Raw genomic sequence first — 27,632 nt, 5'->3', positions numbered from 1 at the left:
TTTGTTACCCACAGGCAAAACGGCTGTGGACCCAAAAGAGAGATTTGCCATTTTAGTCACTATTGGTAGTGGTGTTGCCACTTCCCTTAACCCAGCAGCTGCCATTTTTCTTTTCTAGGATGCATTAACTTGAAAGCTCCTTGATCACTCCCTTGCCTACAGCCTCTCCCTGTGGCTTCACGCTTAATACCTTACCCCACTGGAAGCTGCTGATGGGTAGGTGGTGAGAAGGAAGAACGGCACCCTCAGGCCCCAGGCCCCACTAAGCAATGGTAATTTCTTCTTGCTGCTGCACCTTCCAAAAATTTTTACTAGCTACTTAAATAACTCTGTAACACGTGACCACTCTAATTGTGAACTCAAGTGGTAAGTGCCACCAGGACTAGAGCGAAAACTAAACCCTGAGAAACTGAGGGAGATATTGGCAAGCTCAGGGCAGACCCAAGATTTGTAGAAGTTAAAACCTATGGGGCAAAATAATCCCTAAACAGCTCAGTGAGGGCTGAGCATGTGTAGTAGTCATGGAATGCTGGGTAGTTGGAAAATGGCAGCAGTGGGGAAGTGCCACCTAGGATTTAAATCCAATTTCAGTTTTTTTGTTTCAGTTGTATGAAATATATCCTAACAGAAAATCTGAAATTTAAAGCATAGTTGCTAAAGTATATGCTTACATATATTCTTGTGGCAAAGTATTCATATTTTGTCAACCAAACTGAATAAACAATTCTTGTTGTCGTCATGAAGAAACACTTCTTTGCACTGTAACAATCAGCCATTGCTTTTAGAAAGCTCTGGATTTGGTCTTCAAGTAAGTGATTTTCTAATGCTATTGCATGCAGTAGTGGATGACTTGGGGTGGTAGAGGTGTCCCAGCAGGTGAGTTGCTGCTGCTTACCAGGAGGGTGAGGGGCAAGACAGTGGCAATGTGCAAATGCACAACAGAGTTAGTCTGGTGCTTCTGCTACTGTGTTTGCACTGCACCACCTTCCTCGTCCCTCCACCTCGGGGAGTAGCAGTGACTTAACCGCTGGGATGTCAAGCAAGTGTCCCCCTTCATGCCATCTGCTTCTGGTTGTATTTATAGGTATTTACCTGCTTCTGGTTGTATTTACAGTTTAATAATTTACAGTATTTTATGCTGCCCAATAACTTTGTTCTCTGGGCAACTTACAACAAGAAAACATTAAAATACAGTAGTAATTAATCAACCTTCAATAAAATAATAAACAGAAATACAAACATGTCAAAAGCAGCAAATAAAACAGTATAATAATATACACAGCATTGCTAAAAGCAGAATCTAAAATGAACAAATCTGAAAACAAGTAAAAATAAGATGTTCACCTGGTACTGAAAAGCATATAAGAAAGCATATAACCAGGGTGCCGTCATAGAAAAAGCCCTCACTTGGGAGCGCCCAGAAAAAGTCCTCTGAATATCTCAAGATAGGAATTAGCTACATATTAGAGACAGCCCTTCCAAATGTACTGACCTGAACTCTGAGATCATCTTTGGAGGTCTTTCTCCAGGCGTTCCTTCCCATTTCCCTCTTTGATAAAACAACCTGGGAAGTTCTGCCCAAGTCCTGGTAAAATGTAGGCATGGCACAGTATCACAACAGTGTTCTTGCTGAGGAAATTTACGTTTCAATTTCTGTTGATTGCACCCCAAGTCTGTAAGGGGAATAATTCTGCAGTGCAAGAGGCCTGTATGACTAGAGGTTTTGAATAATGTTCTTGGGTGGTGAAATAAGCTCTATTTATCTGATACAGCAAAATGTTTTGGTTTGCTCATTCAGAAAAATAAAATAAAACACAAAATTGGAAATACGTTTTAGAGCATTTCCTTTTTAGTGATTTAAATTTCCTTATTTTAAATTAAATCAAGTTTTGGAATTAAGTGTAATTGAAATTATAAGGATTTACCTTTATGTATGTTATAGATAAGTTGCAAGGATTTCATGGTGGTCCGTAAATGCTGACAGTTGGCTCATTTTGCTTTATAGGCTTGCTCTGCCTGTACAGAAGACAAGAGTTGTCCCTCAAAAACAAGGCTAGAAAAGTCTTGCTCTGCCTGTGACATTGAGGGACCTTTTTAAAGTATGCATTTCCGAAACTGGTTTCAATCACTGCTGGTGGTCTTTGTACAGTTACTTTGTAATAAATAGCACAGTGTGACTGAAAACAGTTTCACAAGTGTTAAGAATTCCTTTAGACTAGAATGTGTCACTTGTGGGTGTTAATGTGGTATAGAAACTAGCAGAGACCCATTTGAAATTGAATGTACATTCCAGCTAATGTAGTTCTTTCATTGTATTATCTGTCAAAAACTAACTTAAGCATCACTTTTGAAAATGGCCTAATTCATCTCTGTTTCTTAATCTCAGATTCATTGTATGAACATCCATATCTGCTATGAAAATCAGTATATAACATAAGTAAAATAAAAATCAGAAATGCCTGTCACAATGAGGAAATACATAGAGGAGGTCCAAAAGTTTGGTTGTCTTTGGTTCACTAATTTCTTTTTTAGGCCTTTGCATAGAGTTGTTTGTGGTCATATGAAATGTAACCCGTTTCTTTTGTCCCTTCATTTTTACAAAAAGTAGTGCATACTATCTTGCTACCAGACTGTTTCCTCTTCTGCAAACAACAGATAATTGCTTTTCATTGTCAGGCTGTGAACTGCAGTAGGTCCAGCGGTATGCCTCTTGCTTTATTTTCTATATTAGACAAGGAAGTACAGATTTCTTTTTAAAAAATTAAAAAACCCTTGTGTGATGCCATAATTGGCATTTCATTCACTAAGTGTTTAAACTTTCTAACCAATCTGAGGCAAATACAACCTCTGCTTCATTGCCAGCTGTGCATGTTGCTATGGGAACTCAGTAGGGACTAGCTGCTGATTACTGTTCTAAGGACCACACCTGGCTTATTTGCATTCAATTTAAGTTGGGGAAATTTCAAAAGAAGAAAAGGGGAGCTTAGATTAGCCAGTGGGCAGCCAGAAAAGGCTTGTCATTTTGAGGCTGCCAGTTTGGACGACAAAAGCTGTTTTCTTATTCATCAGACTTCTTGGCAGACCCACACATCGTTTGGAATTTTGTAGATATTTTGGAAATGGGTTGTTGGTTCAATCTTGATGCTACTTCAAATTCTCTTGCATCGTTGTCTCTTATTACCTCAATCCAGTAAATTTCATTGCACAGTACTGCATCTATAATATATTGTCTGATTAAAGTGATATATGTTATGCAGGGAGAATGCTGAACAGATTTTTGTTCTTGAGAAATTTCATCTTGCATTAAGCAAAGGTTGAAATCATACCTCTTTTTTTTTTTTTACCTCTTACATTTCAAACAGTAGGAGGCTTGTGAAAGAATGGACCACTTCAGGTTATTTTACCTTGGTTTATTAAGAAGAGCTGTGCATGATATTTTTGCTCATGCACAGAGTCCTTTTTCTCCTGGTTACCAGTTTCTAAACAAGCCAAGTTTTTAAATCCCCCCCCCCTTTTTTTTTTTTTTTTTGAAGCTGGCTTCAGATCTTTGCTTGCTCTGAAGCTAGTAATGGTAGATTCCTGGTTCAGACAAAATGAGAAGCTACAGTTTAATTGTGGCTCATTGTGAAAGGGCTGCTTGTGTGTGCCACAAGCTTGTATATGGCTGCTTAGTAAGCCAGTGTAATGTTTGTCTGAACACAGATATTGGTGAAGGAGAGCAGTGGAGCTGTTTTCACAGATGCTGCTCATATATTGAGAGCCAGAATGTTAGCCATGTCTAATATTTACCATTTTATTTCTCTGCAATGTGAGATTCGCACATGTACAGAATTACATGTACAGAACTTTCTTCCACAAAGTGTTAAATATTGAAATAAAGCACAAATATTTCAAAGCCCATAGTGCATAACTCCATGCTAGGGTTTCCATATGCAGGATTCCCAAATCTGGGTAGTTTATATGTATCTTGTGCATAGCTTATCTCCTGATGATGCAAATGCAATTCACCAGATTAGCATTTGGCCTTTATAATTTCCAGCAGGTGTTATGGACCACATGTTGAGATAGTTGCATTGCATGGGGTTTGACTAGATGACCCTATGGGTCCCTTCCAACTCTGCAATGCTATTATTTAACATATGCTCTTCCAGCATACTGATGGCAGCCTGGAAAAGGACAGTGTGATGTTCTCTTATCTGACCATTTTCCTCTTTCAATTACAGGGCTCTTCGGTTCAGTCCAACTATCAGTTCTGTTTTGTCTTTTCAAGAGAAATAGCCAATTTGTTAGGTTGTTCATATTTCTCCTCTTAGGCAATCTAGAGTAGGATACAGCACCTTCAGACAAATATTGTGCGTTGCTGCATGGTCACTGCTATAAAGTTAATTTTGTCCGTACACTGTTAATGAAGGTTAAATAAAAATAAAACAAATAATCAATAATGATAAAAACTAGTGATCCATATTAATGCTGTGTGGTATCCAGAGGTTTATACAACAATACTTTTTGTAGTTTAAGAAACTGCAGCTTGTTTTCTGATGTCAGTTTTGTATTTCATAAAATTTATATACCTCTTGAAAGGAAAAAACCTTAAAGCAGCGTACAAAAAAGATATACGCACCCAAAAAGATATATATGAACAAAACAAAAAAAGATTCTTAAGCAGCAAATGCCACCTATCCCTTTTAATTAAGACTCCAAAGCTACTTGTTGGACATTCACAACTAGGAAATGATGGCATTTAAAACAAATTAGTGTGGACCTTGGAATTACAGTTCTAAGTCCATCCAGTTCCCTCTTTGCACTTGGCTACCTAGTCCACTATCATCATTCCCCAGGTGTATCTGCTGTTGCTTACAATCTCATTAGTGTGAGTGAATTTTGACAAAAATCATTGTGCTTGCATCAACAGGTGTTGTGCTGCCTACTTCTACTAGGAATCATATCCATTTTTTCTCTTGACATTCTCCTCCTGTCTTACCAGTTCCTTTCCCAGACAGTTGCTTAGGTCACTGGGGGAGGGAAATACATGGATTTTTGATTCTTAAAACTATCATGAGTGATAAAAAGAGACACTTCACAAGCAGGTACCTGCTGTATTGCTCACAGGAACATGTGATTTCCCTTATACTGAGGCAGATCAGTGGTACATCCAGCTGTTTGTGGTCTGCCCTCATTGGTTGCAGCTGTCTTGGGGGTTTCAGGCAAATCTCTTTCCTTATCTGGAAATGCTAGAGATTGACCCTGGACCTTCTGCATACAAAGCATATGCTTTATTTCTGGGCTCCTGTGCTGCAGTTTTCTAGCAAGCAGCTGGTGATCTTCTTGAAAAGGTACCAGAAAGCCTTCACTTCTTTATTAGTATGAGTAATTGCTTCTGTGAATCAAATTAAATACATTGAGAGATACTTGAGAAGCACAGGGTTCCAGTTCAAGGCTATTATTGAATATTAACTGTGCCTTTTAAAAATAATTTGGTATAGCTCAGCACTACAGTTGTTTGAGCATAATGGGGTCTCATGACTTGCAGTGCATGAGAGTCCAGTCAAATCAATGAAAAGTTAAGAGTTCTGTTTTCACACACACACCCAACCTTAAATGGTGCAGAATGGTCTATTCTGTGATGGTTGTTGGGAGAGTATTTGCAAGAGTGGGTCTGCATTAACAGACCAAACTCTAGTATGTGACTCTCACTAACTTTAGTGTGCTCCTGTTGATCTGCAAGTTTTCCTTGTTATAGGTGCTCTGGAGCTATTTTTTATCCCTGCCAGATTCAACAACATTCTTCTGAGCCAAATCCCAGTCTTCAGCCCAAGAGCAAGAGGGACGTGGAACTTTTGGGAATTGTAGGCACATTTCAGATTTAGAGAGAATTCTGTGGATACCAATCACAAAATTGTGTTCATGGGAGGGGATGGTATAACACAACATGAATGGTGTGGGAGGCATGTGTAGTATAAAACTGAGATACAGTCATTGCTGCTTGTCCCCACCCTACCCCCAATGCTTGGCATGTCCTGCTGGTCCTGATAGTAGAGATGCAGCCATAAAGGCATGGCAAACTTGTTTTTCCCATTCCAATCCTAAACCGAAGCCTATGCTGCATACTGTACCCACTTACCTGAGAGTAAGTCCTGTAAAACAGTTTCTTCTGAATGGAAATGTATACCGTTGTACTGTGAATTCTTACTGACTAAAAACACTGATAGGCAGGAGCAGCCATCATGACTCATTTTACAGAAATTACATAGACTGATACCTACACATTTTGCTTAATAACTTTATTTCTAAGAGCGTTAGAGACTTTCTTTCATTATTATTAAATAAAGGCCCCTGTCTGACGCCAGAGAAGGCCTTCATGAGTGCCAGGTTGGTAGTCTCCTGGTGCAGAGGGTAGTGGCTGCATCTATGGGATTGCTAACTGTTCATTTCAGTGGGTTCTTAGTGGCACCCTGGCCAGCCTAGGCCATCACCCTCTACCTCCTTGTCAAAGTTCTCTTCCTTTTAAAAGCAGTTGCTGATGAAATCTATTTCTTTAGGGGGGGGGACAGAACCCCTTCTACCTGATCTCTGAAATTGAATGCAATGTTAATTGGAGAGAGAATAGGACCTTAAACATCAATAAATTTTGTCTCTACTTTATTAAAGTGTGGTCACTAGGGGAAAACCCCGTACTTATTTTGTAGCATGGCTGTGCTCTTGTAGTGGAGTGGTAGGGCTGTGGGGAGAAAATGCACCTCATTTCTGACAGCTGCAAATGGTCAGGTAAGAAGACCTTTATTACAGCTCCCCTTTCTGCCTCTAGAATTTGGTAAAAACAGAGATGAAGTACCAGATGGGAATTATGCAAACGAGGCATGCTAATTTAGCACACCTTATTTGCATGATTAGCACAGCTGTTTTGCATAATATGCAAATTCTTATTCTGGCTGTAGGGGAATTGGGATGTGACAGCCATATTCTCACAGCAGCAAGGAGGGGTGAGCAAGAGCAGGGAAAGAATTCTGATTAAAGAGTTGTTCTTGTTCATGCTGCAGAGCTGGAGAAAGAACAGGACTCAGTTGGCTGTGGTCAGTTACAAACATAGGATTATATGCAGTGTTAGATATACTCAAAGTAGACTCATTCATATTAGTTTACATGATTAACTTAGGTCCATTAATTTCAATAGATCTATTCTGAGTGGAATTCAACTGGATACAACTAGTGTCTTCCCAGTGTGAGTGCTTGACAGTGCAGAAAGCATACTGCTAAGTAACAGTATTCATGTCATTTTCTCTCATGTTTTTTTCTTCTTCAAACCATGTGATGAAAGGAGTAGGGACTAAATAGCTATTTCAAAAAAGCTAGAATACAGTGCAGATTTACAAGAATAACACAGAGCTGATTCATTTTTGTGCTTTAAAATTAGGCTAGGTATATATGCAGATTTAAACTATGTGAATTTAGTCCATAGCACAGACAGATGTCTGAAGTCTTGTTAATCCCAGTTCAGTTCTCTGTGAAGCTTGTGTCTCAATGAAACTGGGAAGTCAGTGAGTTTGTGCTCTTGATTTTTAGGCGTGGAGGTGGGGATCCCAGTGAGCTCTATGGCCACTTAGGTGATAAAAGACAGGTGACTAAAATTGTTTACTCAAGGACATTTCACAGATTATGCAGAGGTAAACCCAGGTTTACTGTTGAACATTGCCTAAAACAGCAGTGGGAAACGAATGGCCCTCCAGATGTCATTTGACTACAACTTATTATTCCTGATCAGTGGCTATGTGGGCTGGGGCTGATGGGAGCTGGAATCCAACAGCATCTAGAGATCCCCCCTCTAGTTTAGAGGGAGTGGCTGCCAGTCATGGCTGCCAGTCATGACTCCCTGATGAGTGTACCTGTATGATAGACATGTAGTTCTGACATTCACGTTTTATATCAAAACATGTTAGCTACATGCCCTAAAAATGTAGTGCGTGAATAGTAAGATTTCCTGTCCCACTTCAAGAGAGTCTACTGAAATTTGGTTTACGAATTACATAATTGCAACTGAAATTATGTATAATTCTATATTCTGATTGTGAATTGTTTTTGTTTGTTTGTTCTGAAATTGCTGTTTTCTTTTGATTATGTTAAATGTTATTTTGGACAAGTAAGCACTGATTTGCATGGGGCTTGTGCTCTGGGTCATTGTGCACATATGTGAAATCGCTTGCAGTTGAAACACCCTGCTCTGCCCATTTTGTGACATTTTTTTATTACGTCTCCAGGTCACTTCAGGGTTTGGCGCTTTGCGTGATCACGTACAAACCACTTGCACCTAAAACAGGTGTTGCCTGCATTTTGTTTTTATTGTGAGTTGCCTCCAGAGCCTTGTGGGGTTAGAAGAGCAGGTTTTAAAAAAAATTTTACTGTAGTTTAGCAGTCTAATCTGAGGTAATCTCTAAAAATATTAATTAATCACCTGTTTTGAAGGGCGAGTTTACATAACCTATATGTTAATTATTTCCTTTATAACCTACCTTTTGAGCTCAGAACCTGGATCTCCCCAGTCCTAGACAAGCCTTCTAACCACTATGCTACACTGACTTCAATATATCCTAGTGTCTTTCAGAGAGTGGTTGCCAAATTTAATAGCAGATATCTGTGGCTATAGCTTTTATGTATGTTTTGGTCAGAAAAATAGGAATAAACATCACTGTACTTTTTACATTTTTGCTTCCAGCAGAGCAGTCTACTCACTGGGTTTGTGCCTACTTCCGGCCACAGTGAGAATCCTTCTCTAACGAATTTATTCCTCTAGAAAAAGAGACTCTCTAGGTACCCAGTCTGAACAGGGTAGGGTCCCAACTTTTTGAAATATTAATACACCAACTTGAATGTGCAAACTTAGGAACCAAGAAAAGACAGAGAAGGTGACAGAGACAGCCCTTTTTGTACCATTCATAATCCCCCATCAATCAGTGGAAAGAGAGGACATGTTACTGAGTAGTTGCCTAAACTCTTCTACATCCATCAGGACAGAAATTTTGCAGATAAAGCAAAATTTCCATTTCTCCCTTTGCCCACAAGGCAGTCAGGAACAGTTCAAGAGCAGCTCTATCCCCCTTTAGGAACAAAAAATCCAGTCTTTCAGGATATTCTGCATTACACCACTCAAATTATGGGGTTTGTAGGTGACCCAGTTTGGAACAAACCCCCCCAAACGTATTTGCATACACACACAGGCTGGGAGCCTCAATGGTGTCCCTCTGGAGGCTTCATCCGGGGCAAAACACCTGGGTAAGCATGCCCCCCGCCCCGGTGGCTCTGCAAAAGAGCCAAACGTAAATGTAAACAACAGCATTCAGTGTGGATAACTTTCTTGGAATGATAGATATGAGAAAGAAAAAAGGCAGAGATCAAAGCATGGCTATTAAGTTTTCCAAGATTATGGGAATTAAAAAAGACTCTTAAGGGTCTGTTGCAAACTATTGCACAAGAGTTGTATTAGTTTCCTGGGTTAAGGCTATGATAGGAAAACTCAGGCATTGACAGACAATGAGATCCATAGAATCATAGAATCATAGAGTTGGAAGAGACCACAAGGGCCATTGAGTCCAACCCCCTGCCAAGCTGGAAACACCATCAGAGCACTCCTGACATATGGTTGTCAAGCCTCTGCTTAAAGACCTCCAAAGAAGGAGACTCCACCACACTCCTTGGCAGCAAATTCCACTGTCGAACAGCTCTTACTGTCAGGAAGTTCTTCCTAATGTTTAGGTGGAATCTTCTTTCTTGTAGTTTGGATCCATTGCTCCGTGTCCGCTTCTCTGGAGCAGCAGAAAACAACCTTTCTCCCTCCCTTGATCCCTTGAAGCCCTTGCAAAATTGAGTTCAAAAATTACAGAAACAGTGGGGAGCAGATATCTAGCAATAAGTGAAGGCTTCAAGCAAAAATTGACCCAAACAGAACCATACTTCTAGTTTTGGATTCTTGTTAAAGTTATTGTTAAGCCATGGAGAGTTTTCCCTAAGTCAATAGAGGGGAAGGTCACTGTGGAACATAGTGGAATTTTCATTTTCCCACTATGGGTGGTCAGTGATAAAGTGCAGGGGAAGTGCAAAAGGAGTCTTGTCTGCAACCTTTTAGCTTGGGGGTTCCTAGTGCTAATGGGTGCTAATGCATTTAATTTATCCCAGGAGGATGCTCAGTGCTTCCTGTATAGTTCTTTCCCCCTTCAGTACCCTAGGAAGTCAATCACTAGGTGTGCTGCAAAGCTTAATTAAATTGGAACTGGGCAGAGAGCAGGGTGTATATACATTCCATAGACCCCCACACCTACTGAATATAGGGTGGAATGCTTAGGTAGTCTGTGTTAACATGACTAGTCCTGTGCAAGATCACTTTTCTAGCAATATAGAGACGTTTGAACCAATAATCTTGGGAGACACTCAGAATGGAGGAATGTACTTACATAGCAACAATATTCAATCTACTTGTCTCTTCTCAAAAGGTGTGGCAAATATTTGAAAGATAGCTGACATGTCCAAATTAATTGAGACATGTATTTTTTTAATGTATTTTTATTAAAGATTTTCTTGATTTACAAAGATATGTGCAAAGTCTCTCTTTCGTAATTTTTTTCCATGTAACATTTAAAAAAAAACAAACAAACAAATCGGTTTCATTTGTTGAGACATTAGGAAGAATAGGGGGAAAGAGGTGGGGGGGAGATGAGTGGGGTTGGGGTTGGGTGGTGATGTTTCTATTTTACTTAATATATGTGGGGTTTTGTGTCAGGAGACATGTATTTTTTGAGTTGGCAAATAAATCAGAGACTTTTGAAGTAAACTGTTTCCTCCTTACTGAATTTATAAAATAAATTAGCCGTGAATAGTTACAAGGATTCATCTTTGATTTGATACTATTTGTAATTATACCCCTGATATTTTGTATATTTATTTTTTACATGTTTAAAATAAAAAAATGACATGGTAAGCCACCCTAGTTTGAAGTTATGACATGGATAATGACAGGTGATGGCTAGTTGACAATTTATAAATGTTTAGGGTAAAAGCTAGAGGTGTCTTGTATGAGCATCGTGTACTTCTGCTCATGCAACAGAACTTCACCATCTCCTCCTACAGGGAACCAGGCAGAGGGCCTTCTTGTCGGTAGCACCCTCCTACATCAGATGTCAAGGCAGTAAAGAATTACACAACTTTTAGAAGACATCTGAAGGCAGCCCTGTATTGGGAACGTTTGATGTTTTATTATGTTTTTATATTCTGCTGGAAGGGGAACCCAGCCAGATGAACAGGGCATTACTAATAAAATTACCACTGCTACTACCACTACTACTACTACCCCACATTCCTCCAAATGCCACCTCTACCCCAACTTCACCCTGCCCTTCCGCAATTTCTCTTTTCTCTCCCCCATACCAGAGCATAAAAACTCTCTCACTCACAGAGAGAGAGACCCATCTCCCCACTCCCACAAATCATTTACTACAGACATGAGTCTGCTCCATTTTCTTCCTGCCCCTCGCCCCTGCCTTTGAGAAACAGCCAGTGAAAGCAAAGAGATGATGGACTAGGACAAATACAGTATAAAGAGATACCAGGTCAATTATACACCTCAGTTTACATACCATAGCTGTGGGTAAGCAAATGGCACAGACTACATGTAATGTGTAAAACTAAATAAATTACATTTTATTTTAAAATAACACAATGAACCAATGGTGATGTTAGCTTGTATGGTTACTGTATATTGAATTTTACTTACTTACTTACTCTTCCTTTAACTCAGAATGATTACAGAATAAAGTACTCATTTTTAAAGAAGATACAGTACTTTGAGTTATTCCATCCCCCCCCCCTATTTAAACCTAAATTTTCCTAAAGGACTCACACCCTGTTTGCACTCATCAACTAGACCCTTTTCACTGCCTATGCCCTTTTGCCTCTGGAGTCTCTCAAGCTTGAGTTCTGCTGAAGTCTTTGCCTAGGTATAGCAACTTCTCTTACTTCAGGCACTCAGCAACCCCACTGACTCTTGCCTTCCGAGTTCTTCAGCTCTTGGTTTGTTCCAGGTATCCCAGAACTTCTAAGCCTCAGTGACCTCCACCTGGCTGCAGCTTCTTCTCAGCTTCTTCTTCAATCTTCTGTTGCCGTCTTCTGCTGCTTCTCTTCCACTCTCAAAGCACACTATTGGCTGGAGACTTCCCATTTATGTCCAAACAGGGTCTCCCTCCCACCAGTCATTTCAAATTTGGGTGAAATTCACCTCCTTCATCATGCCACAACTCTGGTTCAGCGGGTTGAGACAGAATGTCCACTTACTAAACCAGTTAGAACTTGCAAATTTTCAGTCCACAGTGTCTGTCTATAAAAACAGAAACCTCAGTCTCAGAGCTCTTATCTGCCACAAAGTAAAGTAGCAGTTAACTGAACATTGCAGCCACCTGCAGGCTCCCTCTGAGACTTTGTGTTTGTCACAGCTCACAGCAGTAAATCAAGATAGTTATAGCCGATTAACCCTTTACATTCAACAGTGTGAATTCCCTTATACATTCCTTTGACACAAAACATTACCTAAGAATAAAAAGTGATTTCTTCACATGTATTCTCTCCCCCCCCTTTTTTACGCAAAGACTGTTTACTTATGAGTTCAAAGAAAGAATAGAATTGCCCGAGATTGAGAAGGTAGACATCTTTGAGTAGGTGGTTTAGCTGGGAAGTAGATTTCTGCCAGATTTGGTCTGATGAAGAAATATGAGAGCAACAATAAGGGGAGCTTCAGAAATGGCATTTACTTGCTCATTTTTATGAACTATATAGGGAAGCATGAAGATGGCTGAAACTGTATGCTAGGTGTGCATGTGTCTGTGTACTATTAGAAAAGTACAATGTTTGAAGTGGTACTGAATTGCTAAGAAGCAGTTGCATCACAAGTACTGTATCTGTTGTGGGCTTGTGTCAGTGAAGCTTCTGCCTTCGGTTAGCAGAATAGTTGTGGGGCAACAGAAAATATATCATTGTTCCAATTGGAACAAAGCTGTTTGCATTTCTGAAGAAAGTGAAAGTTGTCATTTTGACTAAAGTAAAATTTTCACAAAAATACTTGAGATCGGGAAAGGAGCAAACCAGGAGTGGTCCAATACCAAGCTCCTGAAGATTTTTCTAGAAACAGGAAGTCAAAATATTGGCAAACTGAAAATCCAAATCACACATTTCAAATTTAAAAATTGGTCTCACACATCCTTGTTCATCTGAAGAGCTGCAGGCTCTCAATGGCTTAATTGTTCAAAGGTGATCTTAGCTGATGACAGGAATGCAAGATGATGTTGCCTCCTCTCTACCAATATATGTTTGTGTTGTCTAACACTTGCAAGTTCATTAGAATGGCACCCAGGTATTATGAAACATGGAAATTTCATAGATTGTGTTTTAAGTTTTTGTTTATGCTGAACTTGTTGAATCTAGGCTGATCTGTACGGTTGGTGAACAGGACATATTGGTAGTAGTTACATAGCTATGTCATTACAAATGATACAGGAATGGCACAACCTAACGGTTACGTATTAGAACTTTAAAGGGCTAGGTAAAGGTAAAGGGACCCCTGGCCATTAGGTCCAGTCGTGACGCGTGTCCTCAAAGGGCTAGGAGACCAGCTCAAATGCAGTACTGTATTGGATTATTTGTGTGTGTGTGTGGGGGGGGTGTTTCACAGCTTAATATCTGCTGGGAAGAACATACAAGGAGGCCAAAGCTTTAGTACAGTGCACATTTGCCATTTTGATTAAGAAACATGCGTTGAGAATGGTTTAAGAATGCTGTACTGCAGGTCCTCTGATTTTGCCTCTTTCATTTTTTGGCCCATCATTCCTCATACTTTATGGTTTATTATGTCTTGCCTACCAAACCCCAGGCTAGCACAGTAGTGCTAGATGTTATAGGACCCTGGAAAATATCAGACCACACTCCTGTGCTATTGCAGTTCCAAGAACATCTGCGTCTGATTTATTCAAATCTCTATAAGTTCAATACTTCCCTTTTGACCAAAGTTCATGAATAACAGCCACAAGCCTTTCAGTAATATTTTGTCATGAAAGACTATAGGAAATACATGGACAGTAAAATACAGATGAATGAGGTTAAACAAGCAATAGCCAGTTTTAAAGCCCACAAATCTCCAGGATCTGATGGTCTCTGAAGTGATTGGTGTTTTTTTAAAAGATTCAAGAACAACATATTATACAAAATCCCTTATTCCTGGTTCTATTTGTGGATTATTGTAATTCCAGAACTACAGAAGGATTTGAATGATGTTCCTTCATAACTTCAGCTTTTTATTTAGAAACTTGATTGCAAAATATTTACTGCAATTAATGGCAACTCATCTCAGTAATATTATTTCAAACTCAGACCAGGCAAGATTTATAAAAGAGAGATAAATATCATATCCAATCAAGGAAAGTATAGATTGAATAATACATAGTAGATGTCCAGAACCCCCTCGTGTATTTTTGCTTTGGATACATAGAAAGCATTTGATTGCGTTGAATGGCTTTTCTTGTGTGAGTGTTTAGAAGTTTCGAATGGGTGCCCTTTTCTCTCACGTCATTGCACTTTATACAGCCTTCTCTGTGGTGGTGCCTATGAATCACTTCAGCTCAGAACTATACAAAATCTCCAGGATTACAAAGGAAGGTTGCTCTCTATCACCCTTGTTTGTTTGTTTTTGACCCTCAAACCATTATCTCAAAAAGTTGAACTTTAATTTTGTTACCAGGAAAGTTCAAGGAGATTAAAACCTGGAAGACCCCTCCCCCTCCTCAAAAAGCAACTCTTGTCAAAGGCTATATAACTTGTTACAGTGGTGCCTCGCAAGTCGAAAAGAATCCATTCCGCGATTCTCTTCATCTAGCGGTTTTTTCGTCTTGCGAAGCAAGCCCATTGACAGATTAGCGCTATTAGCGGCTTTTAGCGGCTTATCGGCTTATCGGATCAGCTGATAAGCGGCTAAGTAGCTTAGAAAAAGGGGGGAGGGGGGAAAAACCGCAGGAACTCGCAAGACATTTTCGTCTTGCGAAGCAAGCCCATAGGGAAATTTGTTTTGCAAAGCGCCTCCAAAACGGAAAACCCTTTCGTCTAGCGGGTTTTCCGTCTTGCAAGGCGTTCGTCTTGCGGGGCACCACTGTAGAAGAAAATTTTATGACAGGTCTTGTTGGCCTCAAATCTATAAAGGAGAAATCACTGAAAAGAATAAACAATCTGCAACGAAACACAAAGAACACTATAAACCAATCTACAGTAATGTAAGATATTCTTAAATTGTTCCAACAGTAGTATGGTGGTACCTCGGGTTACATACGCTTCAGGTTACAGACTCCGCTAACCCAGAAATAGTACCTCGGGTTAAGAACTTTGCTTCAGGATGAGAACAGAAATCGTGCAGCAGAGGCGCGGCAGCAGTGGGAGGCCCCATTAGCTAAAGTGATGCTTCAGGTTAATAACAGTTTCAGGTTAAGAACAGACCTCCAGAACAAATTAAGTACATAACCAGCAGTACCACTGTAGTAGTACCTGGATCGTCTTGTAAGGATGTTGTAAAGCAGGTCAGCAGACTGCTGACGAGGATGTCAGATATGGTGACAATGTGCATCGGGGAAGCACTTTGGGATGGTGTCTTAGAGATTGAAACCAGTGCTTTTGGGTGGAGGGTGTACTCAAGGGTACACAGTACTGGCACCTTTCCTCCCTCACATGTTAAAAGTGTGGCACTTACTGTAACAACTTCATACCAGCACCTTATATATTAGTTCTTGAAGCTACCAACATGAGTTTGACCAAACTGCAGGAGGCAGTGGAAGAAGGGAGTGCCTGGCTTGCTCTTGTCCATGGGGTCACGAAGAGTCGGACACGACTGAAAAACAAATACATACACACACACACACACACACACACACACACACACATAAGTGCACTGATTAAAACTATTAAGTACTGGGTGGTTAAGCATTGGGTGGTTTAAGTTTTAATTGATTAAATATGCATATGAATTAAGCATTTTAAAGAAGGCAACCAAACATACATGTAGCAGCAAGCACCATTTTGAAAGATGCCTTCCTTCTTGTATTGAGAAGAGAGTTGATGTCTCTCCTAAAGTGGTGACAGGCATCCATAGCTTTTCTCTGTTACTTGTGCTTAAACTATGTGGTATTTAATCAATTAAATATCCTCTTTTCAGTTAAAGTGGCCCATGTAATGAACAGAATCCTGCAAACCATGTAGAAAGCTGAGCGTATTTTGTAGGTCCTGCAAATTGTGAACTAGAAAGCCACAGGATTTTTTTGAGTCTAGACTTTGACAGGTCTGCTATATCACCTCTGAGTATTCTGCTGGCTGTGACTTTTGCTATCTCTCTGGCATTGTGACTTGATAATTGTAATGGGCGATAAGGATCAAGAAAATATTGGGTTTGTGCTGGATTCGAGCTAGCAGACAATTCTTTTTCTGTTGCCTTCTAGTTAAAATGAATTTTAGAATCTATGAAATTCAACTGTTGCAACTTCCTTTCTAGATGCAATGATTTTTCACCATGGATGAGAAAACATTTAATTATTATTTTTTTGAAAAAAGGGACTTTCCTTCACACCAGTAGCCACTAAGTACCAACAATCAACAGCTCTTTTGATTTCTGAAGAGCAACTAGATTATGCAATGTGTAACATTCCAGTCCCTTGTTCTGCTTTTGAATGATCCATGCTTTTTAAAAATTGCAGCAGATAGCTTTAGAGGAGTTTATTTCATCATTTTGTTGCGCCCTTTTGTGGGGGAGAAGTCTTCACATGACCATTCATTTCCCTTCTGACATTTACTTTCTAATCACAGAGTCTTAAATTACTCTTATACAATCTTTGTACAAGAGTTTCTGAGTAGCCCTGATGATTCAAGAAGTACAGTTGTAAAATAAAGTTTACTATAAAGACTATTTAGGAAGACTGTTTATTTAGAAATACAATAATAAATAAGTCAGACTATTTATTTAGGAATTAATGTTATGTACATATACAGATACATATAAATTAGGAGCCAGCAGTTCTAGATAACCACAACTTTATTAGAGGTACAGGGAGTGAGAATGGTCAAATATTACTTGTTACATCTACCAGTGTTGGACTACCTTTGTAAAACAGCAAACGTGAATTGCTTCCTATATGCTGCCTAAAGTTATATGGCTTCTCCTTGCACACAATTATGTGTGAGAGACTGTTAAATTATAGCATAACACATTTGGAAAAGATCACATAAATGTGCAAGTAGTAGTTAAGACAGGTTTGTGTTCAGCTCCTACCTTGCTAATTGTTTTCTTGGGATTATTTGGATTCTGTAGAAAGCTTTTCCAAATCTCCTTTATTACTGAAGTCATTGTTGCCAGCAGGAATAAGATTAAAGGTGCTTAAGTCTGTAGAGTTGTTTCTAATTTGTATATGTCATTTCAGTGGCATTTTAACAGAATTTTGTCTTGCCTCTTTCCCCTCCCTACTTCCCCATGGTACTGTGCTCAAGTTAGGTCTGAGAAGCAAAGCTATTGGAAGAAATTTCATTTTGTTCCCTAATTATTATGCTGGCACTTGGGAGATAATTTTTCCCTTCATGCACTGCCAATTAATATGCAAATGAGCTGATAAATATTTATATCATGATTTAAATTATGCAGGGAGCGCTTTCAGTGTACTCTGCAAATGAATTGTTCATGGACTTCAAAGTGCTGGCTGCTGTGCTTAACGAGGGGAGATTTGCATAAGGCCCTAATCAGGCGCATACTGATTAAGCTTCATTATGGAAACTGCCAGCTGCAATCTTTGTTTCTATTTTATTAAAAAAAGGGGAACTTTTCATGCTTCAGTCGCCTTGACAATGTCAGACACAGCTAGTAGGAGAGACTAAAACTCTACAGAGCAACTGAAGTTTCTCTGTTCAGTTGAAGATTGCTATGGTGTAACTGAAGTTGTATTTCCTATCCCTACCCCTCCCTTTCTTCTGTTAAAAGTAGTAGTGTAGGTTTTTTATTTTAGAAATCCCCCCCTTTCCTTGGACTATCTGAATCTGCAGAGGACTGCACAGCAATGCTGGACTGCAGCGACTACATTCTAGGTGGGTACCAGTTCAACTGACTCTTGCAAGCGTGTAATATGGAAATAGTGGTTGTTGGATTGACTATGCAGTGGCTTAATCGCATATGCAAGACTAAGGGAGGCATTTATTTGAAAGGCTGAGGACTACCAGTGATGTGGTGGCAAGTGCCTCCTCTGTTCTTCATTTTTTTTTTTCTGTGTTCAGGAAAATCTTGTTCTTTATTTTTGGATAGAATGGAGTTGCTCTTCGGTTTCAGTGTCGTTTAATACAGAAGCTTCTGATATTTCAATCTTAAAAGCATTTGATTTTGGACACAAATAGGAACTTCATTTCATGTGTCTGTTTATGTAAAACTGCATAGGGGTGAGAGTCTTCTGCCATAACTTCCTGGCCTGACCAGATCTTTCTAAGTTGGGTATATTTGTGTGGGTGTAGGTGATATAAAGCCACACTGTTCAATGTTTAATAGGAAGCAAGCACTGCTAATACCACTGCTGATATCGTTACAAGAAGTGATGCATGTGGCTACTAGTGTTCTGGCAGTTGAAAAAAATGTTTTTAAATTAAAGTATAGGCTTCATTCAAAAACATATTTTGCAAATATGTTTTTAAGGTTTTGCAAATTTTATCCTTTATCTTCAGGCCTTAGAATTATAAAAATCATAATCTAAGGATTTAGACTACGCTTACCTTAGAAATGTAAAATTTAATGTGATTTTTGCTTCAAGATACACAGCTTTTCCCTCCATATATGCCGTTTTTAACAATGCTGTATGGAGGAATCCTAGCAAATGACACCTTCATCTTAGTGTGAAGAACTGTAGCTGAATTTAAAGGGTTTATCAGTTCTAAGAAATCCACCCTCCCCCTATATATTTTGAAATGCTAATAATTTTATTGCTGACTGGCCTTGATATCTGTTAAAATGCTAGTAAGAATGAATCTAGATTCTAGAAACTCATCAGGATGTGACCTCAGCACTGCACCTGGTGCTTTCAATCTATGCTTCAGTTTGCTGTGTGTACTTTAGATTATGGCAGTGTTTTCGTGTCATTGTTACAAATTAAGCCTTATGCTGCTTGTGAAAGAAAGGAGGAGGAAATGGCAGTCTCTATAAGAATTATAGAGAAAATTTATTTGAACATCCACTAGCCAAATTAACTTGTAGATAGTAGATTTTGCCTATTTCATCACTAATCCATTCCTTGTGTTTTTGTGTGTGTGGTGCAAATCACTGAAATTAATTTACTGGATCAGATCAAGTTCCAGCTAATCTAGCATTTTGTTCTTAGCAATTGTCAACCACATGTGTTTGGATGTTGACAAGCAGATCATCAGAGTAATAGCCTCTTCTGATGCTTGGCCTTAGCACATGACATTCACAGGTTTACTGCCTCTGTCATGGAGGTTCAGTTTCACTGTTGTGACTAATAGCAATTCATGAGTCTGTCTTCCATGAATTTGTATAGTTCCTCTTCATATCATCTTAAACTAAAGGTTGCCCTTATATCTTGTGGTTGTTAAAAACTCTTGACAGACTGACATATTGCACACTGGCTGGGACCGATGGGATCTGTAGTCCAAAACATCTGGATGGCAAGCAGGTTGGGAAGACTGTCCTAGGCAATGGGATGAAATGATTAGCATATTTAAATATACCCTCTTTAATGATACAACAAAAGATGCATTAAATTTATTTTGCTTCCAAATATGAACCCGTGGAGTATAACCCTTCTGTGGTCGCAACAGAGATAGCTCAAGTCAATAAATCAGACTTTTAATCTCACGGTTCTGGGTTCGAGTCCCACATTGGCAAAAGATTCCAGCATTGGAGGAGGTTGGACTAGATGACCCTCATGGTCCCTTCCAGCTCTACAATTCTATGAACTTCTGACTATCCCTTACATATATCCAACATCTTTTAACTTACAAAGGCTCCAGTATAGCCTTGTGAAACCAGCTCATTATTTCTGCTGTTTTTAAACATAGTATACTGTTGTTATGTACCAATGCTTATTATGTACAATTTCTTAGCAGACAGATATGGAAGAAAGCATTTTTGAAAGATGCCAAATGGACTCTAAAAAGAAATTGTACTGTGTGCTGTGGTACTGCGGAGGTTTTTAGCCTTCATATTTATAATGCAAGTATTTTCACTAAGAGTTGATGGCACATATGTACTCAATTTTTTAAAAAACAACTATTGATTACTTCATTACTCTTCAAGGTTGTAATCATCAAGACGCTGATATTGTATAGGAAATGGAATTAATTAGCTTCAGATTAACCTTGCTCTCCTGTTGGAGAACTGCTGTATACTGGGGAATATCCAGGGATTTGACTCCCTGTTATGCAAATAACTGCATGCATGATGCAACAGGAAAAGATTCTGCATTGTTGGTGGAGCAGTAGCTGCTGAAGTAATCTTTCCTACCTGCCTACTATTTCTGAGGCTTGACTGGTGCAAATGTCTTTAAGAAATAGGATATGACAAATGGATTTCTTTTGCAGCACTTCTTAATAATACTTTCACATCTATACTGTTACCCTAACCTCTGGCATATGTTTTAACTCTAGCATCAGCTAAATTGTAAAGAATGCAATAATGTATTCTTCACTGTCAAATTCCATTGTTAAATGCTTTTCTGTAAACATCAGTGATTTAGTTTCAACAGGTGAAATCTGACAACTGGAAATGTTGAGGGGGGGTTCTTTCTGCTATTGCTAATTATGAGCAGAGCTGGGGAAATCCTAGATTGCTTGTTACATGGGGGAATATCTAAAAATTTGAAGTACTTTCTTGCCTGGATTATGGCTATAGTGTGTTTAGGAAAGGCAACAAATTATTTTGACTATATTAATTTAGTCAGGTCTCTGGTGCTTTACTTTCTTTCCTCTTCTTTCGCTTTTCTCTTATAGTCCAGTCTTTTCTGGATCTGGTCGTTGCTCACAATTTTATTCTATTTTTTGGCATATTGGTTTGCTCATTCCCATGATTTGTTGCCATCTGCCACAATATATGTATTCATCTGTCTCACCACCTTTGTATTTTTGGATCTTGCCAGCCTTGCTAGTGAATATTTGCTGTAGTTCTAATGTAGTACCCCGTCTCCTTGTTTCTATCGATGGCTGTTCTTTTAGTATGGCAACTTAATAGATTTTTTCTATAACTAGCTACTATTTAACTCTAGTTTCTTCAGTAGCCTTTTAGAAAAGTCTGGGAGAATGTTCAAACCAGTTTAAGGTTGTGTGTTGTGAGATTTGTCATCCATTTTGATGTGAATAGTTACCTAGTGCACCAAAACTGGGAGCCATTACCTTTGTGAAAAGTCATGATGTGAAAAAACCCACATAAACTGAGTCACAATCCAAGTGAGCATCCAAATACAGTGGTTATTCCTCTGCATTACTTTCAACAGGATGTGTATATCAGTGTGATGGCATCTTTCACAACTGTGATGCCCTCTTTTTCATGCTTAACCCCCACCCCACCCCCAAATCACTCAGCAAGAGGTCAGGTGAACAATGGTTGTGAACAGATACAGAAAATAGCTGCAAAAGAAAGGAACGTGGTGCTTTTCATGAAACATGCCCCCCCTTGAAAAGGTAACTTTTACAACAAAAATTGAATTTTAAAAAATTCATTACAGTGTTCCAAGGGAGAAAATGAGTTGAACATTTTGTGTCCTATTTTAACAAAATATTCAACAAGAGTCCACATGGGTTGTAGTAATTAAAAACTCAGAGGCTTATCCCAGTTGGAGAAGACCAAGAGTGGGTGGTCTTCTGTAATGAGAATAAATCTGTTGGCATCAGCAATGGTTGTTTTTTTCAGCACCATACTAACAAGCATCAGTTTAGTTGCAAAAGGAGTTTGATACGACTATAACCAAAAGCACAGTGAATGATAGGACTAGGACCTGTCAAAATTGTTCTCAGTGGTTTAGATTATTTTTGCCATTTATTATCAGCAGCTTTTCATCCCCCAGCCCCCATTTTTAAATCCTGTTTCAGAAGTCTTAACAGATAAATTGCATCTCTCCTTTTGCCAGAACTACGTCTTGTAAAGAGTTTATTGCTATTACATTGCCTTTGTATTGCCATTGCACAATGACATCACCATGTTGTTCCTGGTCTGATACAATGAATTATATATACCCTGAACACCATCATGCACCATCATATTCAGTTTAGCATAGTGATGTAATCACATAGTGGTAGCATGGAAGTCTCATGGCAACATGCCTGTGTACTGTTTAGAAAAGGATCTAGTAGCACCACTGGAAACACCTAAAGGGTGGGTGAGGAGGGGCAGATCAGAGGTCTAAGCAGAACTTTGGGAAATTTTATAAGAATTCAGACAAAAATTATAATAATCCAAATGAAATTTTAATACAATCCTTCAGGTTTGGACACTATTTTTTTAAAATGTAGCAAACATAATTGGTCTGTATTTATGAAGCACCTCAAGTACGCCTTTTTCAATTAGCTTTTTGACTATATCCAATATATAGTATTTTACACTGATACATTGCTGTGTCCCTTTTGATATTTCAGGGTCCATACCCATCAGTTGAGTTTGGTCATTTTATAGTGCCCCCTGTTCACCAATATGAAATGTCCTGTTTTGTGCTGTAAAGAGGACGGTGTGAGTAGGATTTTTAAAACCATATTTTCTGTTGCTTCTAATGCAGACTCAAGAATGAACACTCCGTCAGAAACCAGTAAACCTGTAAAAATGGAGAGTGGTGATGGGGACACAGGTAAGAATAAAATAATGGTGTGATTTCCTAATGAATTCATGGATTTGGAAGGGGCAATTTTATTCTGGTCTGGTTTTATAATACATTGAAGAATGGTATGTTACAGTAAAATCCTAACCGTGTATATTCAGAAATAAGTCCTATTGAATTCACTGGGTAAGTTGGGTTAGGGTTGCAGACTTAGCAGTGTTTTCTAAGTATATGAAACAGCACTTACTTCTTAGTTCTTTACTCAGTGTTTATTTTGTATGGGACCTATACATTGGTACTGTGTAAATGTGGACTAGTAATTATCATAGATATTGTGTCCTGGAGCCTCCAAGCAAAGAGCTGGCCTTGGCAGATCCTCTTTTCATATTCTTTCTTATCAAATCCCCATCTCTGAATTTTCTTCTTGCACTAGAGAGACTGTTCTATCTAGGAAGCAGTCAGCATTCTGTGACACTGGTTAGCCACTTCCTGGCACTTTTGTGTTGCTGATAGGGATGAAAACACCACTATCTATGGAGTAGAAGCTGGGTACAAGGAGCTACTGATCTGCTGTGACTTAAGAGCTAGATATTCCCAGTATCTTTTTTCCTAGTACAGCTACCAAGTACTCATACTGGTGTATCTGTGTTAGAGCTCCTGAAGTTTTATTTTCCTTATGGCTTCTTAATTGGCCCTTTTTTCAATATTGTAGTTGTCACAGCTCATTCATTAAGCAGGATACCTTTGTCTTCTTCCCTGGGGATCATGTAACCTTCTAAATATGAATAAATATACCCTGCCTCTTGACCCTAAATGAATTCAAGATGGTGATACGAAATTCTGTGACTGCTTATGACCTTAACCTGTCACAGAAGTGTTTTTGCCAGTGATAGCAGTGCATCCCAAAAATGTTTGTTGAAGACATTGGTGTCCTTTGAAATATAAAATGATTAGCTTTTACAGAAACTGACACAGTATTGAGGTGTTGTGATATGGGTTCATAAAGGGTAATACCTACTTCCTGCAATTTTCATACATTTTGTGTGCACATCTGTTACCATCGTTGAGTTTGCAGAGCCATCTGTTCTTGTATGTCCTCTCCATGCTTCCAGTTCTTTCTCACATTGTAACAGTGTCCCCTATTTCCGTTGAGCATACGGCATACCATTTTTCTCTGGATGACAGCCACTTTCTCATTTCATAGTAATTCCATTCCAATGTGGTTTTTGCATTTTTAATCTTTTTGTACCAATGCAGGCTAGATAAGAAAGATATTTTTATTTCATTAAATTTATGCGCCACTTGATTGTAAAAACCCCTGAAAGCAGTTTACAAGAAGATATAAGTATTAGTTAGTCTCTTTGTGATACATTTGGAAGCAGGCTTTACAGGTAGTTGGTTCATTGAGAAAACGTTATCCTTTTATAAATGAGTTTGCAGTAATTTTGTCTGTAGTTAACAACTGTGGTACTCCTTCATTCATTATCATAAACATTATTTTTCAATATTCACATCGTGAGTAAAATGAACAAGAAGCCATGATTCCAGGAAAGCAGGCTCCCACCTCATTCTAACCTGTTTACTCACAAATATGTCTCACAATATTCTGTTGGACTTTCTTCCTGTGTGTTAGGATTACAATTTAAACATATTTATGATGAGGCCATTGGTGTTGCAGAAATACTTTTAACTGCAAGAGTGATTGAATTGGGAAATAAATGTTGATTGTTTGGAATTGATTTCCTGAAATGCACCACCAGCACTGGTTAGGAGAAAATTTGTTTGAAGATTTTTCTGGAATGATTTTAATTCAAGCAAATTGTAGTTTTGAATTCAATCTACTAATGCTCTCCTGGTTTGGTTTGAGTTTCTTTAAGTATATGCTTAAGACAAACAAATGTACATTGGTTTTTCTGCTTTTGTTATCTTGAAATATTTTGAGATTTGTTTGAGATTACAATTTGAACCTTCCCACTGGCCAAGTTAGCAATTTTATAAATATTGTGGAGAAAAGCCTTTTAAAGTATTACAAAGCCTTGTGGTCCATACATTCAGCTGCTCCTGAATCATCCTAGGATTGGATGAACAATTGTCAACAAACACAAATAGCGTTCACTTTGTATTTGTGACAACTTTTTACATTCATTGAGAATGACATAGAAGATGCATACCTAGACATGACCAGCCCTAAATGTGAACTACATGAATATTTACAATCTAATTCTAGAGTTGTATTAGTGTACTCACTATAGGGGTTCTTTTAGGGAAGAACTACATGTCATAAGTGTCATGAGGCTGCTGTGCCTCCACCCCCCCCCCAAGATATAGTACAACATATGCCTTGCCCTCTTGTCATTACGATGTGTGTGATCTTTGTACGGATGTTAACTAACAATGTGGAGCAGGAACAGAAAAATGCAGGGCAATAACCTCAGAACAAGAGACGTTGTTGTATTTGTTATGCAAGGTAGGAGGGAAGATTCAACCTGGCTCTGCTGTTTTGGCAGCAGCCAATTTCTCCGTTAGTGCGGCTGCCTCTGCTCTGTTATAGTTTATATATTACTTCTGAAGCATTCAGTGCAGGGATGAGGAGGGGGGCCCTTCAGCTAGAGGATTGCATTCTGTTGTAGGCAGCTTTCTAGGGGCTACACACCACTGGTGGACAGAGCTTGAGGCAAAAGTGAGAAGAGCCCAGATACCACTGTTACCTTTTTGCAGTAGGCTATGTCCAAGCCTTAAGGGACGCGGGTGGCGCTGTGGGTAAAACCTCAGCGCCTAGGACTTGCCGATCACATGGTCGGCGGTTCGAATCCCCGCGGCGGGGTGAGCTCCCGTCGTTCGGTCCCAGCTCCTGCCCACTTAGCAGTTCGAAAGCACCCTTAAGTGCAAGTAGATAAATAGGTACCGCTTTATAGCAGGAAGGTAAACGGCATTTCCGTGTGCTGCTCTGGTGCCGGTTCGCCGGAGCAGCTTCGTCACGCTGGCCACATGACCCGGAAGTGTCTGCGGACAGCGCTGGCCCCCGGCCTCTATAGTGAGATGAGCGCACAACCCTAGAGTCTGGCAAGACTGGCCCGTACGGGCAGGGGTACCTTTACCTTTACCTTTACATATGTCCAAGCCTTACAAAGTTGGAGGTTTGCACATAAACACAGACATTTTCCATCCAGGCATGCAAAACTCACTATCGTAGATCTAGGTCACATTCCAGACAACTTGAAAGTACTTGAGGATAGTGCAAAATAAGGATTGGGCGGGGTCATGACATAAGAAATGTCCCAAGGGCCAGGCAGAGCCTGAGGGACAATATTTGGTCCCTGGGTCTGAAGTTCCCTGTCAGATATAGAAGCTGGAAGAGCTGGGTTTGGCTGCTGAAGTGCAATGATTTAGTTGAATACAGCCCCAGGCTTTCCTAGTGTAATGTAAGGCAGCCTGATTGGTCAGCAGATTATTCAGCTCTGAGAAATATATTTTCTCCTCCCTTCAGTCTTTGAAAGTATCACCACCATTGATGTTACTCGTTGAGTTGAATTGTGACTGATTCATAACTTTCTAACTGGGCTCAAATAGACTGGGCTAGTAAGAGTTAAGCTGCAAAAGGAGAGTGGGGAGAAAAGGTGGAAACATTGCTAAGTCTTTCCTTGAAATTAGCTGTAGAAGTATTATGGGACTAGGAAATGTTATTTCCCCTCTTTCCCTTACCTGTTTACCTGTTATTGTCCTAATTGGTACAAACACGGCTAGAAAGTTACACAATTGTTATGCATCCTTCTTTGATTTAAAGTGCCAATTGAAGTGTGAACATAGACACAATCTCTAGGACCAGTAGCAATGCCCTGATTATAAAACTCCCTCCTTTCTCATATAAGGTTCGTGCAAACTCTGTTGAGGATTTTGCACCAGCTGAAGACTCAGTTCTTCACCAGATCGTTGTTCATTCTATCTATATGTATTTTGCACTGATTTTAATGTAATCAATACTGGGGTGGCTTTGGCAATAAAGAACTGGTAATAGCCTATTTTATTTATTTAAAATATTTATCTGGTAGTATTATGCAGGTTGAATTCTGCCATGGGCCTTCAGTTACTAACCCCTAGTTCAATGGCGAAGCGAGAAGGTATACACAGGGCTTTTTTTCAGCCCAAACTGACCGGAAATCAGTTCCGGCACCTCTCAGGTGGGCACCATTGTCATGATAAGAGAACAAGGGAGGCGTTCATGGTGAGTTGCTCTTTTTCTAGAGAAATAACACAGGGTATACTGTAATGTTGCTTTTACAGCTGTGTACTTTGTAGGAGAGATTTCAGCCAGTTTTCTAGAGCTGTTGGATATTATTTATCAAGGTTGTAAGAGCCAAGATGATTCAATAAATTGTAGTTATCTTCTGGTGGCCATGATGGAAGATTGGCATTATGTCAATTTAACTGCCTTTTAGGTTGCATCCACATGATTATGATTGCTGCTAGGAAAGCCTGGGGCTGTATTCAACTAAATCATTGCACTAGCAATGTTTCTAGCATAACCAGAAACCCCCTCCTCCATCTGCCCCTTCCCCAGATCTTCTCTGAAGAGTCAGGAGAACCCCCAAAATGGGGTGTGTGGGAGGAAACGGTAGTTAATTCCGTCAGGTTTAAATACAACCCCAAGTAAGTTATTCTTTTTATCTCCTAAAAGCAGCAGTCATCAATGGAGCAGGAACCCCCACATCATTGGACAACCACCACACACATGGTTTCTAACTAGCAGTCTCAGAGCCTGTGGGATTCCAGAGGGGAAGAAACTTT

The 27,632-nt window shown here is 39.4% G+C and overlaps 1 protein-coding gene across 8 annotated transcripts in view; it reads left to right on the top strand.

Moving 5' to 3' along the window:
• The window catches only part of POU2F1 (POU class 2 homeobox 1), a 104,199-nt gene that overhangs the window by 31,348 nt on the left and 45,219 nt on the right, over positions 1-27,632 (top strand). For 4 of the 8 annotated variants that reach the window (XM_079974791.1, XM_079974790.1, XM_079974786.1 and 1 more), the window contains exon 2: positions 22,809-22,877. In XM_079974791.1, the coding sequence (XP_079830917.1) occupies positions 22,809-22,877 (69 nt within the window). Of the gene's footprint in view, positions 1-18,068; positions 18,133-22,336; positions 22,412-22,469; positions 22,521-22,808; positions 22,878-27,632 lie in introns of those variants that run through there. The other 4 variants (XM_079974792.1, XM_079974787.1, XM_079974788.1 and 1 more) reach the window with 4 other exon arrangements.

The sequence above is a fragment of the Podarcis cretensis genome (assembly GCF_951804945.1).
Source record: "Podarcis cretensis genome assembly, chromosome: 4".
NCBI lineage: Eukaryota > Metazoa > Chordata > Lepidosauria > Squamata > Lacertidae > Podarcis > Podarcis cretensis.
This window is presented reverse-complemented; position numbering and strand designations above follow the sequence as displayed.